This window comes from Rattus norvegicus, chromosome 1 (genome assembly GCF_036323735.1).
Source record: "Rattus norvegicus strain BN/NHsdMcwi chromosome 1, GRCr8, whole genome shotgun sequence".
NCBI classification, from domain to species: Eukaryota; Metazoa; Chordata; class Mammalia; order Rodentia; family Muridae; genus Rattus; species Rattus norvegicus.
In genome coordinates, this window is record NC_086019.1 from 8,540,095 (window position 1) to 8,560,074 (window position 19,980).

Consider the following 19,980-nt stretch of genomic DNA (forward strand, 5'->3'; position numbering starts at 1 on the left):
GCTAAGTTTAGGGTTCAATAAATTCTTGACACTGTTTTGCACTTGAGAGCTTCAGAAGCAAATTATATCTGATGCCAGACTGTATATAAATACAGTATATTTATTGTATATTGTCTTGCATATTTATATATTATACGTATACTGTATATAAAACACAATAAAACAGACGGTACCAATGGTAACTTTAGAGTTTGTGGTGTTTGCATGAGAAGGATATTTCCATGCCCAGTTCTTGGTTGGTGCAACTGTGTGGGAAGGATTAGGAGCTGTGTCTCTGGGGGCGGGCTTTGAGATATCAAAAGCCTATGCCACTCCAGCTCTCTCAGTCTGTCTCTGTCTTTCTCTGCTTTAGATTTGCCCATCAGTTACAAGCTCTTAGCTACTTCTCTAGCACCCTGCCAGCCTGCCAGCTGCCATTCTCCCAACCCTGAGGAGCATGGACTCCAATCCTCTAGAACCATCCGTCTCTACGTTGTAGAGGCATTTTCTTTTCTAAGTTGTCTCAGTTAACAGCAATACCACATAAAAGACTAACTGTATATAGCATATATACGTATATATGTATATATTAATATAATACATATATATATAACTAAATAAAAATACATATATCAATAGAAAACTAAGAGTCTAGTGATGAGAGCGGATTTGAGAGAGTAACCAGATAAATCTCAGCATCACCAAGTTCTGAAAACGAAGGTACAATAGGCTTCACAGATATACTTAAAACATCCATTTTCCCTAGCAATAGGTTTTGATTTGTACAGGAAATTGAAAAATAGATAATCATACGTACATGCAAGAAAGGAGAGATAATGAGTAAATGGAGACTAGATTAGTGTATAGGAGAGATAGTTTCAGGAAATACGTAGATTTATCAGAATATATATCATCTTACAGCTAGCTTTCATCACATACATTCAAAGATCAGATTCCATTAGTGAACACAGCCAAACATCAAAGTCATTTTGTGTTAAAATTACTTTTATTCAGGATGAAAAATACAGTATGTAACAGATTAGATGACAGTCTGTGATTAGATTTCTTTTTAACCACATATTTCAAATGAACAATACACTTATTTCTCATCGTGGTTACTGTAATATATTTTTATTCATTACTCAGAAGGTTACAATGTAGTGTTTTGTGTAGCTTTTTCTGTAATAGCGGGTAGAGATCATTTTTGCATACAAACACAGGCAGGAAATAAAAGAATACACGACTCCTCAAAGCAAGAACAAGATAGACACCAAATCTACAACTTGGGGTTCTGAGTTCAGGGAGTTTTTTTGTTGATGTTGTTTAAACAGGTGCTTTCTGGGTATGAAATGGTCTGATGAAAGCTCTAGGCTTTGCACACTGCGGCATATAAAGCTATGTCCAACACGATGGAGGAGGATGGTTCTGAGGTAGAAAGGTGATCATGGCTCTCCTCTTATATAAAACAATTCTCTTCGTCTCAAAATATCTATGCTGCAAATAGACACCCTTGTCCCCCCAACCCACCCAACCAATCCTAAAAGAATAGCGATTTCTAACTTTCAGCCTCCTTCCCAGTGAAAGAGAACATAAACTTAGCATGTCCTGATGTTTTAAAAGCATATATGTTTGAATCAAAACATATTACCTTTACTTTTATTTTTGGTTTCTCTAAAATTGGTAATTAAATGTTAAATTAAAAGAAAAGGAAAGGCAAAACAAGTAAATATCTAGTGAACGCACTCAGAAGTAGAGGCAAAGATACAATCATCCCAGCGTTAGTTTCATTCTTGAGAAGCAGTGGTGTGGACTTGTGATTGACATCCTTCCCAGATGTGCCGCTGGTCAAGTGAGGGGGGGTCATGACGTCTGACTGACTGCTCCAGAGCTTCAAATGAGACAGTCGCTAAGTATCTGTCTGCTTTCGTAAAGGAAACGACCAGAGCTTTCAATGCTTACAGAGAACTTGAAAAAAAAATACAAAAACAACAATAAAAGTCTACTCAAAGGAAACTGAAGACCATGATGTGCTCTGGTCTCACAATGGGCAAAGTCTGCTGTGTGTTCTATAACGAAAAACCAAGGTTGCAAGTACTGGGAGAGGTTGTTTCTAACAACTTTGTTTTCTAGGTCGAAATGAAAATATGCTTAAATGGCAAGCCTTGGTAAAATAATTTTTTGAGACTATTGCAATGCATTCTTCTTTATTATAGAGATTGCAAGATGAAATAAATAAAGATGTCAAGATCTACTTACAAAAAAAAAAGGAATGAAAACAGGAGAAAATATACCCTAGCAGCTTACCATTTAAGTCCACAGGATTTTTAGTGTAGTGATCCAGTGGTTATTAAAGGACTGTGTACGACGTTGACTCAAGTTAAATCGTATAGTCAGAATTGCTGCCTACTCCACACAGATAAAATATTTGATTCAAATATATGAACTTAAGGATTTGGCCAAATTATAGAAACAAATACATAGAATCTATTTAGTTGTGTGGCTGATGAATTTATAAATAAACCAAGCATAACGATAAAACAGTCGAATAATAAATGAAGTTATACAAGGTTAATATGAACAGCAGAAGGAATGTAATAATATGAAGAGATCTAGTTCTTATGCAATTTTTCTCTCAGTTATTAAAAAGACAGTTTCATATTAGAAAGCCCCCACCCACTTTCCCATGGCTGTGTGTATTATACAAATCAGTGACAAATGCTTTACCACCTCCAAATACTTCTCTGTTCATTAATTTACAGTTGCATAGAAAGGGGAGAAGGAAACAATAATATACGTTATTATAAAAACAAAGCATCCTTTTCTCTTTGGATAGTCGGTGTTTGATTCCCTCAGTAGAACACCTGGTCAGCACTCAAAGGCAAGTGTCTGGGAGCCACGGAGCATCAGGTTGAATGGGGTTGGCATTTGCAGAAGAGGGCAATACTGAAGGTCGGGAAACGTTGGTTGGCTGGATAAATGCTTCAAATTGCCTGTGGCAAGGGAAAACACCAAGGTCAGAACAACATTTGCATAAGGACATTTAGGGAAAGATAATTTGACAGTTCTTCAGGGGAAAATAAGGGCTTCTTTCAGAACTAACCAAAACTTTATATGATTGTGTTCAAAGGGAGCCCTCCCCCCACTTCCCACATGATTTCTGCTCCCTAGGATGAGGACATTTCGTTCACCCTGAAGTCACATGGTCAGCTATTAATTACTGTAGTCAACTCCAACAGAAAGGCAGAGGGCAGGGGTGTCCAGATGTCTTTTTTTTTTTTTTTTTTTTTTTGCCCAGGCTAGAAACCCAGGTAAAATTGAGAGGTCTTAGCTTCTTGGGAAAGGTAGGTATGATATATGTGTTAGGCTACCAAGAGATACCCAACTTTTCCTGGGAAAATAGGAGAAGTCTCCCAGAGAGGGACTCCTGCCGTAGAGAGGAGACGGAATTGTAATCCAAGGAGTCCACTAAATGGAAAATGCCCAGGTATCTCAATACAGGCCACAATAAGGAAGTGACATCACAGTTTCCATGGGGGACGGCAAGCGATTCATCTTTTAAAAGTACTGAAGTTAGACATAGTTTTAAAAACTACTCCAAAAGGGAATAACCTAAAAAAAAACAAAAGAAAACAAAACCACCCTTGCCTCATGGAATTGTGTGAGCAATTTGGGGACTCCCAGGAAAAATTCCCTACCTACCCTTGCTTCTCATTCTGTGGAAGACCTTGACATGAAATTCTGCTTTTCTGGACTTGGAGGGAATCCATAAACTAGCTGCTGGCACAGTTCCCCAAGTGGCTTTCCTCCTCTCAGATCTACAGGAAGTCACTTGAGTCTTCCTTCCAGCCTATTCTCATCAAACTTGCTTTTGCATTGGACATTTTGCTGTTCCAAAGGAGACCAAACCCAGCCAGTGCTCACTGGTTTGAAGCTACTGGATACTGAGGTGAGCCCCTCCTGGAGAAGCAGATATGGAAGCTGTCTCAGGCATATGGTCTAATTTTTTTCTAGACTGGGGGGTCATTGCAACCACAGTTAAAGTATTTTGAAAACATAGACAGAGAAGGCTAAGTTCCACGTGGGAAGGGACTGTGTTATACATTCATATCACTAGCTAAAGCTTTGGTGCTAACTTACTGCTGAAAAGACAAATTATTTTCATGTATTCTCTTAATTAGAGTGTGGATGCATTTATTAAGTAGATGTACCACAGCTCTCTTTTTAGGCAGAATTATAAAAAGTGGAATTTTGAAAGTCTAAATGTATATAATTCTAGAAATAAAAGCATGGCACAATCATCCAGGAGAAAATGGACAGTTTTTATGACTTTTTGCCTTGACCCAGCATATGGAAAACTCCACAGGAAAAGAACAGAAGGTAGAGGATGGAAACTAGAGAGAAAGGAGACTCCTATAAGGAGGCTTGAGTTTACTGTACCCACCAGGGTGCTATATGGTCAGGAACAATATAGTTCTTCAACTCAATTTCTTCAAATCTAAGACCAAAGAGGAAGGCCTTCAAGTTCACTCTCTGCTTTAAATCCTGAGCTTTGTGTTTGAGGGTTAATGAGAAGATCCCATCTCCCTCCCTGACCTGTATCTCTACTGCCATGACCTCACCACAGGAGCCATGGGAACTGAACCCTTAGTCTTCCTCTCAGTTCTATCACATGCTCCTATTTCCCATTTGCCCTCCCATCCCCTCTGCTCTGTACCATACTGAGATCTGCACACTCCTCAGGGTGTTTCCATTCCTGGTCCTCACTAGTTCTTCAATCTCCCCTGCTGTGCTCTCTACGTCACCTGATCCATCACCAATGAAACCCACACTTTCTACTCTAACTGGAACACGTCCTTCCCTGATGACTAGAATGAGCATGCAGGTCTTAAAGACAGATTCTGGATAACCTTAAGATACCTATAACTCTTCCCTCGGTGCTCCTTCATATAACCCTGGGCCTCTTACCAAGTCCTACAGAAGATTTCAGGGTGAATGTCATTGTTTTCTCCCTAAAATGCTCATTTGAATTTCACATCATTAGAGTCCAGCGAGCCATTGTGCAGTTCTCTGTGGGACCCTAAACCACGTCCATTCATCTCTCAGAGAGCGATTATCTCAATGTCACCCATGCTGAGGCTATTTGTAAAGCCTCAGGGTTTCAACATCCATGAGGATGATTCTGCCAATACTTTGGCCTCTCTGTTAAGGATCCCACCCATGCACACAAATGTCCAAACCCAACCATTATCTTTACTTACATCCTGCTAGTACTTCATTTTCTGTTACCACACATTCAGATGGTCATTCTTTAATTTTAGCTTACTTGTGCTAGGATGGTGACACCCCTCCTCTGACAGTATAAGACATAGATCATTGCCTCTCTTCTCCCAATGATTGTCCAGAACATGTCCTTCCTTCTCTCACAACTAAACTCAAGACTCTGGGTCAGTTCTTTAAAAATCACTTCTTTGATCTTTCTCTTAAACTATTATACTGAACTGGCTTAACACAGTCAACTTTCCAAAAATCAGTTACTACAAAACTAGTCAACTGTGGTGTTTTTGCTTATGAACTTGAATGTGGCTTTAGGTCAACATAGTCATTGAGATATGTGGCATACAAAGCCGTGTTCCCTAACAACGACCTTAGTCATACTCTGTTTTGGAGTGTGACTCCCTGCACGAGAGCACACCTTCCCATCTCTCCTTACACCTCTGATGGTCCTTCTGCCACCTCCTTTCCTTTTAAAATCCTTGCTTCCAATGGACCAGGACAATGGGTGTCATCAGAAGATGCTAACCCTATCTACTGTGTCATGGTCTGCTTTACAGATACCTGTCTTCTAGCCAAGACCCCAGTTCCACCTGCCAGTAAGATGAGACAGTGTTCACTGTTTTCAAAGGACTCATACATCCATACAAGAAAATGTTTTCTAAAGATCTGTTTTGGCCCCGTGGTATATTTTAACTAATGGTTCTTTGTAAGGAACAAGACAAAACTGAAAGCTAGTGGGTTACAGCTTCCAGAAAAGCTCAATGGAATTTGTAAACGAAAAAATGGCAACTCTATTTTCATTGGAGTAATGATCTCGGCATTAACCTTGTGGTACCAGGGTCAACATCAGTGCTCTGTGACAAACGTGGGAGATTCAAGGTCAGACAGATCTACACGGAGAGACTTGCACAGTAGAGAGCAAGGAATGAGAACCAAGATCCAACAGGGGTACTTTGGGTGCCTCACAGAATCTGGTTTGGGAACCCCACGGCCCCACCCAACATCTTCAAAGCAACGATCGGTTGAACAGAATCAGGTAACTCTTAAACATCAAGCAGTTTTGCTCATTTATGTGGAGAATGAAGTAAGACTAAATCAATAGCGGCTAATGTGCTTACGCCGGGATGGGATCATGAGAGTGAAGTCGATCGACCCATTAACTCTTACCTGTGGCCTGCTGGGGACATTTGCTGAAAAAGAAAATAGAAGAAAGCAATTGAGGACTTTACTATTGCTTTGTGCCCTCCATTCTCATGCATTCAAATATGTAAAATGCTCTTCAGAGAGAGAGAGAGAGGCAGAGAGGGAGAGAGAGAGGCAGAGAGAGAGAGAGAGGCAGAGAGTGAGAGGCAGAGAGAGAGAGGCAGAGAAAGAGAGAGAGAGGCAGAGAGAGAGAGAGAGAGACAGACAGACAGACAGACAGACAGACAGACAGAGAACAGCTCTGCCCTCACAGGGATGCTAGCAGCAAGTAGGGGCAGCCACCCCGGCCCTCTGGCGAAATGCTCTAACCAAGGCCCGTCTCCCCAGTAAGTGTCTCATATTCCATGAAATTTGAAAGACAAACATTCTAAAAGGAAAAATAGGAAAAAAACCAAAACCCCACACAAAAACGTATGCTAGCTCTTTGAGAACATATTACCTAAAACATTCTTAGTTTTGTAGAAGAGAAAAAAAATCTTAAAATTTCATTTTATAACTATGTCATATATCTTTTGGCTTATGTGTAATAAGTACAGAGGGGATCCTATGTAGTGGGCTGAATATACGCTTCAATTCTGAGCAAAAGGACGTCAGAGGGAATTAGTATTTTCTGTGCACCTTGGCACACTCCTGCTGGAAGCTGTGGGAAGATGCATGAGTGAAAAGGCTAGTCTACTCTTCAGCAGTCTTCTGGACTGGGACCAACAGCAATGCCTTACACGGGTTCAGGTAAGAGCAGAGATGGCAGCTCAGGGTGCCTACTAATCCTCCCATGTCTTCCTTGTCACGGAGCCCTTGACAGAAGCCGATGTCGCGGGCTTACTGAGAACTGGCACTACCATGTGTTTCCTAGATCTCTGCCTTGTCAGGTTCATGTCCCTTGTTGCTGTGATCTCCATTACAAAAGAATCCAGAGAATATAGTGAGTGTAGTCTAGAAGACAAAGCCGATGACAGCGCAGGGTGGAGCCCCTCTGAGGAACAGCAGTGGTCCAAGAGACCACTGTCCACACCGACATTTTACCTGGGCTTCCACTCGTTCTCAACCTTCCTAATGCTGTGACCCTTTAATACAGTTCCTCATGCTGTGGCGACCCCAAACATAAAATTATTTTCATTGCTGCTTCATAATTTTGTAATTTTGCTACTGTTGTGATCTGAAGTATAAATATCTGGTACACAGGACTGATATGAAGGCCATGTGAAAGAGTCATTCAACTCCCAGGTTGAGAATTGTTGCTTTCTAGAAAAAGAAATCCCAGGGCTGGAGACACTCAGCTCAGCAGTTAAGAGCACTGGCTGATGGCACCCATATTATAACCCACAATGGTCTGTGCCTCCAGTTCCAAAGGATGTGATTCCTTCTTCTAACCTCTATTGTCACTATATGCACATGGTACACAGACATGGATACAAGCAAAACGTTCATGCACATAAAATAAAGAGTAAATAATTCCTTTAAAACCATTGCTGAACAAGTGGCTTTTCCTGAGGAAATCTGACCTGTGCAACTGATTGTCCCTCACAGGAGAGAGAAGGGATATGCCTTTGTCCTCAATGCCCAGGAAGTTTGGGATTCTTATAGCCTTCCAGGCAGGATGTCTACCTTCTTCTAATGCCAGAAACATGATTTTGGACCCATTTTTGTTGTTGCTATCGTTGTGAACAATAATTAAAGTCTTCCTGCTTCACTGTTTTGCCTTATAGGCCGTTGGCTGTGTCCTCTAAGCCTGCTAATATTTAATGCTTTCACTGCAGATTCATACTCAATGTAGGGGAAGGGAGGAGAAGACTTGCTTTCTGATGATGGCAATATTTATCCTTGGCCGAAGAGGGGGTGTCTCTAATAACCTAGTATGTTGCATGCTTCCAATCCCTCATTTTCCTGTGAGGAGGAGGAAGAAAAGACATCTGTGACCCACAGTGTGTCTTTGTGAGGAGAGAGAGAGACAGAGAGATAGAGAGAGGTGGGGGAGGCTAGAAGGATATCCTCTTTGTGATGGCCTGGAAGAATGTGAGCCCTGGTGTTTGGGAGAACCGGGGTAACACAAGCCTAGTCCTACAAGGTGTGTCCCTTCAGAGAAAAAGAGAGTGAACCCATGTGTGCAAGTGAGCTATGCCCCCAGGGCAGGTGAGTTGGATTCTTAGTAAGGACGTGTTACAAATGCATGCTCCATCCGGAAGACAGTTATGGTTCTCTCTTAAATAATGGATATATAATGGTCAAACCCTGGACAGAAGTCTAATCTATTTTGCCTTCCTATCTCTATTAATCAAATGGAACATCATAGGCAGTCCCTGGAACAGGCTGTGTTAAAAGAAAATTAGGTAATCATTGTGCTTTTGTTAAGTCTTGAGTTTTTGATGGATAGCATTCAAGCCTGACAAATGCAGGATGCTCACAGCGGAAACACCCAGGTAAGTTAGCAATAATTCTAAAAGCATTACTTCTAGCAGGAAAAGAAGAAAGAAAGAAAGAGAGAGAGAGAGAGAGAGAGGGAGGGAGGGAGGAAGGGAAGGGAAGAGAGGGGAAGGGAGGGGAAGGGAAGGGAAGGGAAGGGAGGGGAGGGGAAGGGAAGGGAAGGGAAGGGAAGGGAAGGGAAGGAAGACAGACTTTACTTACTATAAATATTCCACATATTTGAACAACATAAGCAAATGATATCATTCTAACAAAGAAATAGTTATAGTCATTAGTAGAATCTTCTACTACACGATTGGATAATTGTTAACACACATCAAATTCAATTCTTTAACTCTTAGGATTACATGGTGATGGCTGTGTCTTCGCTTCGAGATTCAATTGTCATTTTTAAAAGGTCATGATTCAAAGACGCCACCATGGCCAAATGCGATATTGATTCAAAATGCAAGAATCTTAAAGTCTTACAACACCAGGCAGGCACAGTTTAAAAAAAAACATAATAAGCTAACAGAAGCTATTCGTGCAATTAGGATTTATGAACACAGACTCTCATTTTAATTCTAAAATTGCCACGAGTGAAAATTCATTTGTAGCCATGCAATTTTTTTAATCCACAAAGGATCAAAAGTCAAGATTAACATGCTGCTCAACCCATCCATCACACGCCGGCTACAAGCAATTTGAAAGTTCTCCTTCGCTATAGAAACTCAAGAGATTGTTTTGGCATTGAGAGCACGCCAATCCTATCTATTTAGATAAACTTCCAAAGGTGGTCAGTATGCTTGGGAATTGCAGGCTCTTAATAAAATATTTGCCAACTGAGCAATTTAAATGGAACATTAAAGCTAATGAATCCTGCAAAAAGCCTTTCTAAATGTTATCTGGGAAATTTTCAGCCACTACCTTTCTCCAGCTAGAAACATGACCATCCCTGTAAAGCACTGACTGCATCAGTCTGAAGTATCAGGTACCAGGTCTGTACCATGCACGAACTGATTCTGTGCAATTTGAAATGATTTAGTAATCTTAGGTAAAATTCTGAGGTAATCATCAATTTTGCATACGAGACAATGAAGTTGTTGTTCTTTTTTTAATTGGAAAGCCTTTCCCATCTTGCAGTTTTTTATGTTATCCAAAGAAACCTATGAGTATAAATAATGAAAAAGAACAAACAATGTCATTTTCAGAGGTAAAACCATATAACCTGTAAATCCCGCAGGACTCCATACTATTTATTTCTTAAGAGGTGCCTGGATTTGTCATCATAACAAATGACCAGGAGTGCTCATGTATAGAAAACCTCAACAGTATAAACATTGGTAGATGTATACACTTAAAGAGAACATATCAACAGCCTCTTTAAATAACCCTGTGAGCACCAAGGATGATATCACAGGGAAAGAGGTCCCAATAATGCAGTGGAAGAGTTTAGCCACTGCAGTGTGGTCTCCATAGAGACCAAGCCTCCACTCGGGAACCAATCACCCGGAGCAGTTCATCTTGTTCCCAACCAGTGGGAATTTTATACTGGCATCAGCAGTCAGGGCAAGAGGCAGGAACATTTACCTTTGAAGACTAGGTGGCGTTGTACAGCTATAATTTTTTTCATTTATATTCTGTTTTAAGCAAGGCATAGATGAACATTTAAAAAAATCAAATATACATATCAGAATATGCCTTAGGAAAGATTTAGAAGTGCTTGAGAGAAAAAAAAAGACTTAGGAAAAAAAAAAGTCCTGAGCTTGAGGCATATTTTCACTATAGAAATTATGCATTTTATATTTTTGTATTTACGACAAAGCATAGATTTAAGCATGTCTCACCTTCTGACTTCACGGCCAACACAGACTTTTAAATCGAATAAAAATAAACATTTCTAAACAGAATTCAATTTACAGAACTTGTTCTTTAATGATGAACGCATTTAGGTGGTGGCTGGACTAAATAGCAACAGCTTTTAGAAACTTTAATTCTGAAACTCTAATTCATAAAATAATGGTAGTTTCTCTAGCCATTGGGTGCTACATAAGTCAGAACAAAACCTTCCCAGATGAAGCTCAACATTGAACTACAATTAAAGGGGCAGATTTAACATGTGTATCAGTTATGCCAACAATTGATACATTTTTTTTCTCCTCACTTAGGATGATACATTGGTGTAGGGAGCCGACAGAATACAGAATAAAAACTGAGACTTCTACACAATCCTAGTTTACTGACTGGCTGGTTTTAACATCCCTTTGAGAGGATCTGACCCCAAATTATAAGTGACGCTCCCATGTTCCTTAAAAGTATCTGGAACTGTGACAGGACAGTGGCCTGTCTGTGTCTATGAACTCAAGTAGACTGCTGCTGAGCTGAGAGACCACAGAGGTCTCTGAGGTAAGAGTGGAACAGGGTCTGAAGGGTGGCAAGATGCCAGGAGAGAAACCACTTAAAAAATTCAATCGATTCAAATCATTATGTAATTTCCCCTGGGATTTGGACTGTTCTCACTGGGTGATTTTCTTGGCTTTTGGCTGTTCATATGGAGAATTCAGACATAATTTGTGACCCTGTGAATCATCTGGCTTTTGCACAATGATTATTTTATTCCCTGAAGGGGGAAAAAAAAGACAACCCTTTAGAAGGGGAGGGGAGGCCAGAAATAATTGCTTTCTGAGCCTTACCAAGAAGACGTCCGGCAATATGTCTCAAGGAAGGTAGAAAGTTGCCTGAGAAAGGCTATGTTCATCCTAGTTTGCCATGCTGCTCAAGGCTCTTCTTGGAAGAGACACAAGTTTGTTAAAGCTTGCACTTAACCAAAGTTACATCCTAAAAGCAGACATTGTTCTGTGGACTTTATTTAGTCGCTTATGAGGCAGGTGGGAAAATCTCCAAGGCTGGGATTCCATCGGTGGACCTCGGAAGCTGTCTGGCATCTGCACCGGGCTCCATTTTTTTTGCCAACACATGTGTCTGTCTTACTTCAAAACAGTCTGCAATCTTTTTTGTAACACTGGCTTTTGTTGCCATACCAAAGAAGACAGAGAGCTTCAAGTGGAGAAGGAGGAAGGACACAAGACAGGCAGCTCACGGGGGCATAAAAGTCATTGGTACTCACGGCTGCAGGAGGGAAACGTGCTGTTGAGCTGCTCCATCACATCTGTGAGGTCCGTGCTGGTGTCATGAGGCGGGGCCAGCAGGTCCTCAGATGCTGAAACAAAACACAGAGGAAGCAGGGAATTAATGGCCACCCTTCTATCAAAGAACACTTAACAGGCAAAAAAAAAAAAACAAAAAAAAACAAAAAAAACAAAAAACACAGCCCCAAAATATGTACAGGATATGAATTGTCACTGAAAAGAACAATTTCTCAGGGAAATAGAAGCATCTGTATTAATGTGACATGTCACAAATGCACACACACATACACACACACACACACACACACACGCACGCACGCACACACACACACACACACACACACGCACGCACGCACACACACACACACACACACACACACACACACACACACACACAAACATAAAGAAGCATACAGTGACCGTACAGAGATCTTTGTAAAAACCTAGGGAATTCTCTACATCGTTAGCCCTAGCAGTAGACTTTTACATAGTTAAAAATGTCTCACATGTTTGTGTGGATGAATTTGTATACTTTAGAGGAGATATGAAACTGAGAAATAAGTACCAGTGGGTTGGATGCCAATGGCACTATTATCCATTATTTTGCACGTAAAAATATTCTAGCAATTTCTTTCTTTTTCACTTTTTATTTTGGAGTTTTGATCGCAGTCTATTGTATCTTGCTTTATATTACTTTGATATGTATTTTAGTCTACGACTGAAACCACAATAGTGTTTTTCACAGCGTAACTGTCAGTGAGAGGTGTCATTGTTGCTTCTGGTGTTGGTGGTGCTTCTGCCGCAGGTGGAGCGATGTCCACGGAGACTCGGGAGGATGGAGGCGAGAAGACGATGTTGGAGGACTTCAGCTTTAGGCTCTGCATGTGCGTGAGTGTAAACACTGTAGAGAAACCTGTATCATAAGCAATCATTCTCGGGGCCGAAGAGATGGCTCAGGGGGTAAGAGTGCCTCCTGTGTTTGTATGGGACCTGAGTCTGGATTCCAGAGTCCACTAAAAAGCTGGTCATGATGATATGTGTGCCTCTGGCCCTTAGCTGAGGCAGAGGGATTACTGAGGTTTAGAGCTCATCCTACTCCAGGGTTAGTGAGGGAATTTACCTCACAGCAAAACAGTGGAGAATGCGAGCTGGGCACCTGATGTCCTCCTCTGCCCTCTTGGAGCACCTTCACATACATGAACATATATACAAGTGCGCACGCATGCATGCATGCACACACGTGCACACATACAAAGTTACCTTCAAAGCAAAAAACAAAACGTCTTTCTTGTTTCAAAGGAAAGGAGCATTTTTCATCTTTCCCCAAAATTGAATCCACTCCTACACATTTTATAAACAAGCACATTATGACTAAAGTGTTTTCATTATTATTAAAATGGATCTGCAGTCATTTCAGACTAAAGAGAATAATGTTTTATGCTCCAGAGCACCCAGACGTAAGAACGCTAGCAACCAGAAAAACAAGCAAACAAACAAACAAACAAACAAAAACCCCTCAGCTGAGTCCGAAGCCGACTGGGGTGTGGTGATACCCACCTGCCTGGTGGGACTGTGGGCCTGGGTCGGGGTCAAGCGAGTAGCTCAATGAAGGATGCTGTGGGGAAGCCCAGGGGGAGACACCATTGATGCGGGAATCAGAGTCAGGCTGAAATCACATGGGAAGTTAGAGTAAGAGAGATTTCTGTAACCTGGTAATTTTAGTGTTTCCTCCCCTCAGCCCCTGCCACAATCTTTGGGCAAGTTCAGCCTAGGCTGAGGCCTGAACGCTTCCCCTGAGAGGCAAACGCTCTCTCCGTCTCCGTGCTTTGAAGAGTTTACTGTGATACCACAGGGTTTTTTTTTAATGTCTGCCACTTTCATCTCTCAAATTTTACATTATTTTTACACCAACCTAGTAGACTTAGTAGCTTGGGTTTATCTTTCAGAAAGCACCATTGTGGTTTGAAAACGGCAAATGTACTAACTTTCAAAATAGCTCCCCTCAGAGGCGATGTCAAGAGAGCCTTTACCCCAGTAGGTTTTGGACTCAGCAGCTTGAGTTCAAATTCCAACTTGGATTGCTCAGAAATAGTGTAGCCCTAGGCAAACTACAGAACCTTCTGCGTTAGGTTCTGTGTGCATAAATTATTTTAGTATGAACGCCTCAATGTGGCTGTGGAACCAGGAGGAAACGACACTAAAATAGCTTTACTGGCCATAGCTGTGGCACAGAATTTTGTCAGGAGAGTGATAAATGAATCCTTACGAAGCCATTTGTTCAGCCTGACACAGGGCAAACCCTCCATGACAGTCCTCGTGCGTATCTTTGTGCTGGCGATGGGTGTGCTGATAAGTACATGGTCAAAATAGGAAGTAGGACCCATAGTATGGGAACGTAGGAATCGCTTTTTGATGTAGATTTTCCATTAAGTCCCTATTAGTTGAAGTCTGATAGTTTTCCCTGTTTATATTGAGTTAAATTTCCCATCTACTTCTGGCACGCACGCTAAGTCATTACGAGGAGATAAGAGCTCCAGAGGCTGGGATAGTCGGAGCCACTTAGCTATCAGCTAGTTCCAAAATCATTACTGTGTAATTCTGAAGGCATATGAGCCATTAGGTTCTTGGTCTAATAGGATGGTGGGGAGAGTAGGTAGAATGGCTCTAAGAGCCTTTTCCTTCCTCCTAAGAGCATCCACAAGGTACAGTAAGCAGAGGCTTCAGACAGAGCTTCTGCAATGGTTCCAGGTGGGCACTAAATTGTGCAGTTAATGCTTCTCAACCTTCCTAATGCTGGGACCATTTAATACAGTTCCTCATGTTGTGGTGACCTCAACCATAAAACTATTTTCGTTGCTACTTCATAACTGTAATATTGCTACTATTATTAATCATAATATGTGTCCAATACGCAGGGTATCTTATATACAACCCCCACAAGAGTCATTCGATGCCCCCAAAGAGGTTGTGACCCACGGGTTTAGAACCGCTGCTCTAAGAGATCACACAAGGAAACTTACCCTTTATTTAGGTACTACTTGGGGACTTCAAATCAGTCTACAAACAATACCCTGTCCCCCCGCAATGTACGTTGACATTGAGGTTAGGATCAAGCAAACAGTCTGAGGTCTTAACAGAAAGCCAAGTCTTGATTCACTTAGGAAACCATTATTTTGTACAGATACAGACTGTACAGGCTTTTAAGTAAACTACTCACAAAGTTATGTCAAAGAAACGCTATGATGACAGACTGAAAGAAAAGCAAGTGGCCAAAGGACAGAGAGGGATCAACTGCCCACTAAGTTGGTAATGCAAAAATTATAATGCTCTCAAGATTCCTGACAAGATAAAAAGACTCTGGCAGCAACTATGCCAAGACAGCCTTCTCAAACTTAAGCAAATGCCTGGAGAAATGGTTTTCTTTGATGCAGTATACGAATTGTGGAGAAGGGCATCTCTGTTAGGATGTCACAGGATGCCACACCACACAGGCTGGAGAAAAAGGTAACTGTCATAGGCAATGGTGCCAGTCAGGAAATCTGTGGAGAATCAACCTTGTATGTGTCTGCGGCAAGGGTGTCCTCCTTGTTAGCTTTTCGGACTCACTGTCCTCCTCCAGTTAAGTCAGTGCCTCCTCTCTACTGTGTTGCTTCCCCTCACAGGACTGCCAGAAGCAGAAAGGCAGAAGCCACACCCTACCAAAGAATGGTGGTTTATCCAAACTGTGAGTTATTAGCAGGTATTAAATCATAACAGAAATGTACCAGCTTCTGCCCAATATTAAGAAAGGAAAGCAAGGAGAGAGGGAAGGGAGGATAAGAGAAGCTACCTCTGTTAAAGGCATGAATTATTTTGTATCCGTTGGAAGCATGTTTTCCTCCCGATGAAAACTGAGAAAGTTTCTACAGCCACTGCTGTAGAACATCCCCCCAGTGTAAGGAAACAACAGAGGTAAACTAAAGCCACCTGTTCCTCTGTTTTATTTTGCAGACGGTGATTTTCAAGGTACCTTCTCAGTCCAACTTCTCTGGAAGAAAGTGTTAGATTGAAGACAGTAGGTCACTTGCTGTCCCTGATCTCCCAGGAATCTTTCCTTACGAAAGGCAGCCTCCGGTGTACCACAAGATTTTTTTCTTTTAAAGTCAAACTATTCTAAGGTGAGACTTTAGTACAGAAGAATGTCTACAGTCGGGTGGGAAAACAGACATTTTTGTATCAGAGAAGATTCCATTCCGTTTCTGGGGCAGTAACAAATCGGAAGCGGATGTCCTAAGAGCTACCGAGGCCGCACCCAGACTTGGGCGGGCGGGCGGGCGTCATGGCGAGGATTCCACGGCCCTACCTGCTCCAGGAGCTGTCTGAGGCGATGCAGCTGAGACTCCAGCTGTTTATTGTGATCTTCCAGAATCTGCATCCTCGCCTCCAGCCGCCCTTTGTGCTGCCGAAGGAGTTTAGCTTCCGCTATCAGTTCCGAGTCCTCGGACGTGTGGTAAGGGGATACAATGGAGTCTGGAGGGGAGCCCAGGGGGAGACCCCTTCTTAGGTGTTGCTCCTTCAGCTGCTCATACTCCACCTGCAGATTTCTAATACGGAAAATACAAGGAAAACCAGAATTATTTACTATCTGGTGTATCTTCTCTCCCAAACTGCCTGGGAACTCCAAATTTAGCCTGTGATACTCTTTGTGTCACATTAACATTGATCGACAGGAAGAGATAGGAGGGAGGAAATGGGCTTCAGGCAAGAGTGTTTTCTGGGATCACAGACCCATGAGGCCCCACCACACCCCTCCTTCCAGTATCTGCCCATTCATTGACCTCATTGTGGTGTCTTACACAACAGCTCTGAAAAGAGGGAAAGAAGAGGCTGCTGCTGGCCTTCACGGGAGGGAGCGAGTGGTGCATTTTCTTCTCCTGAGTCTAAGCTTACCTTTGCTCTTCCTCCAAGTCAGCAATGATCCGCTCCAGTTCCCCACGCTCTTCCTTCTCCACAGACTTCAGGATCTGAGCTGGACTCTGTGGCTGGCTCACAGGAGACTCCCCGCCCAGCGTCTGGCAGTACTGCTGGATGAGGGCATGCTCGTCCTCCCTGGGGAAGCAAGAAGGTGGACAACACCTCACATCTGGATGGTGAGGTCTCAGCATACAAGAAATAAACCAGCGATGCCTGGACTGGTGGTTGGACCAGGATGCTTTGGAACTGGGTATTTCCACAGCTGTCTTTGGAATACTCAAGCTGGATGCTAGAGTTCATGCCACAGGGCTTGCGAAGGATGAGCCCAACGTTTCAAAACTTTCATGTCGCAATCTGTTATTCTCGCAATCCCCTGAGAGCCATTCCACTCAACAGAGAAAACAAAATAAGCCACGTCCATGTCTACAAACAAGGGTAATAAGTTGCTATAAATCAGGCTTAATGGGGTGTAACCAACCTATGGTCATAAACTGCATACGGCTCAGGGTAGCTTGAAATGTGGTCTAACACCTTTGTAGGTAACAACACGCTACAAATATCAAAAGGGTGGATATGCCTAGAAGGAGTTAATATAAAAGTTAAAGATGATATAGGCAAACACATCACCCACTGACTACAAAAACCGTGGATTCAAAGATCATGGAGCCAAGAACCTTCCTATCTTTTGATTTGACTCTAACCAATTTTCCAACGTTTGGTAACCCAAAGGATTTACAACATATTTTTATGTAATAACAGCATAAACGCCGTTGTACATTAGCAGTTGCTATTTTACTTAGTGTCATCATAACAAATTTTTAGGATCAATATCCTGCATTAATCATTAACTACATTTAACTCATTGAAGTTCTTCATCCAATGATGTTGCACAGATGCATGACTGGCAGCAGCAGAAGGGGGAAGAGGGTCAAGGCCATGTATGTCTGTGGTTTGAAAAGGCTTTCCAGCTGGGCTGGAATCTTTGTTCTTCCTTTGTGAGGCAGATCTAGTTAGATGTCCTCAGGAAGGTGTGTGTGACTGTCACATCTCCCGGCTCAGGAGATTTCAGAGCCCTCTAGCATATGGTCTTATTGGATAGTTTTCGCCAACAGGGAAGATAAAGGATAAGGCATCGTGAAAATAAGACATAACTGATGTGCCCACCAGAAGTTAAAATGAAGCTGCCCTGTGTGAGCCTTCAGTAGAAGCTGTGCAGCTGCAGGGTTCTCTCAGCTTCTTGGGTGGTTGCCTGGACCATGTCCCAAAACAGCCAAGGAGAACCTGGCGGTCCTGGAACTTCATTGCTTCACCTGGACCCCAAAGTCCCTTTGCTCTTGTGCAGATGAGTAGTAACGGATCCTGGGCAAGCATTCTGATTCTTACGTGTGACAGAAAATCCTTCCTTGGCATATCGCACTTTTGCTCTGACAGTCAGGGGCCTGAATTCAGTGTGTTCATGGAAAAGGTGTATTTCAGGCACACATACACACACATACACACACACACACCCCTACAAGCTTATGATCAGTAGCCTAGACAGAAGTATTTGAAGAGGCAGAAGCAGATTTGAGTGCCCTGAGGCATGAGTTAGCGGCGGTGCGTCACGGGTGATGACGGGAGGTACCGCTGCCAGATCATGCGGAAAATAAGGAAGTAAGAAAAGATGTGAGTCCAAGGCACAGCTAGGACAGAGCACATGGACAAGGTGTAAAGATGTAGGACACACGTACTAAAGCAACTGCAAAGTAAGGGCACAGCGAGCATACTGCAAATATATCCTTCATGCTGAAACACTCCTAAGCAAGCAACTAAATGAAGGAACATCCAAGAAAGTGGGAAAGGGGTTACATCAGTTAAAGCACTATATTTTAAGGATAAAACACCACGAGCAATCCACTAAAAAGCAAAGCAAAATGAGGAAAGGAAGGAAAATTTGGCCTTCTACTGTCCCAGACACTCAATGTTCAATGACAAGGGGGTGACGTGTGGAGTCCTACCTCAGCCATTCACATGAGCAGGAAGAGCACTTAATTCTAAGCACTTTGTCCACTTTTGTCCATGGGGCAAAAGAAAGAATGATCAAAAACGACGCACACCAGGACAGAACTAGATTCAGTTATTGACATAAATAAGAGGCAAATCCAATTAGTTATATAATGCCTGTGGATAGTATTTCTAAAATCATAAAAAGCTCAAAGTCAACACCTAAAAATGATAAATAATAAGGACCTTCATAATTAAAAGAAATCGTGTACCCCAAAAGTAGCCTGAATTATCTTATGGCTAAGATGGCCTCAAATTTGGACTGGAGCCCCTGCTATTGAGAGATACCACAGATCTTTTATTCCATAAGAACGTTTGTGTAGATATTTGGGCCTGGGGATAATGACATAAACCACACTTTTGTTTTAAAATGTTGGGCTGGCAAGATGGCCCAGGTGGTCAAAGTGCTTGCTGACGTCCTAGGTTCAAATATCTGAGAACTCCGTGGTGGAAGAAAAGACAGGCCTCCAGTAAGTTGTCCTCTGGTCTCTGCACACATACAAGTATACACATGTACACATAAATAAAGAAGTAATACACACACACACACACACACACACACACACACATATATATAGTTTGTTTGTTATGTGTCTGGAAGAGAATTAAGGTCATCTGTGTAAAAAAATGAATAGAAATAATTTATATGTAGCATAAAATCTTGGCCTCAAATATTTTCATAGATTATTAGCCTTAAAGGTTAAACACAAAAATAGATTCCTAGGGCCTAATTGTGTATAATAAAAAACAAGAGCACCCTCATTATGCAGATGATACATCATGTACCAGATTAGGGTTATTATAAATATCAATAGTGTGCATCATGCTGAAATAGAAAGTATTTTGGTAAATGTAGCCTGTATCAAGAGGTATCATTAGATGGAATATAATTATACTGTATGTGATGCATATAGTAAATACTATCCACAGTACAATTTAGTACCTGTCACATGATGAAAGAGCTGCGAATCACTTGATG

At 41.9% G+C, this 19,980-nt stretch overlaps 1 protein-coding gene across 15 annotated transcripts in view; it reads right to left on the bottom strand.

Annotated features, from left to right (window-relative positions):
- Positions 1-966: 966 nt before the first annotated feature.
- Utrn (utrophin) overlaps positions 967-19,980 on the bottom strand; it is a 503,427-nt gene continuing 484,413 nt past the window's right edge. For 14 of the 15 annotated variants that reach the window (XM_008758594.4, XM_008758593.3, XM_063281961.1 and 11 more), the window contains 6 exons: positions 16,935-17,093; positions 16,348-16,588; positions 13,563-13,671; positions 11,984-12,076; positions 6,421-6,443; positions 967-2,969 (listed from right to left, as the gene is read on the bottom strand). In XM_008758594.4, the coding sequence (XP_008756816.1) occupies positions 2,961-2,969; positions 6,421-6,443; positions 11,984-12,076; positions 13,563-13,671; positions 16,348-16,588; positions 16,935-17,093 (634 nt within the window). In that variant the 3' untranslated portion in view covers positions 967-2,960. The remainder of the gene's footprint in view (positions 2,970-6,420; positions 6,444-11,983; positions 12,077-13,562; positions 13,672-16,347; positions 16,589-16,934; positions 17,094-19,980) is intronic. The other variant, NM_013070.2, reaches the window with a different exon arrangement.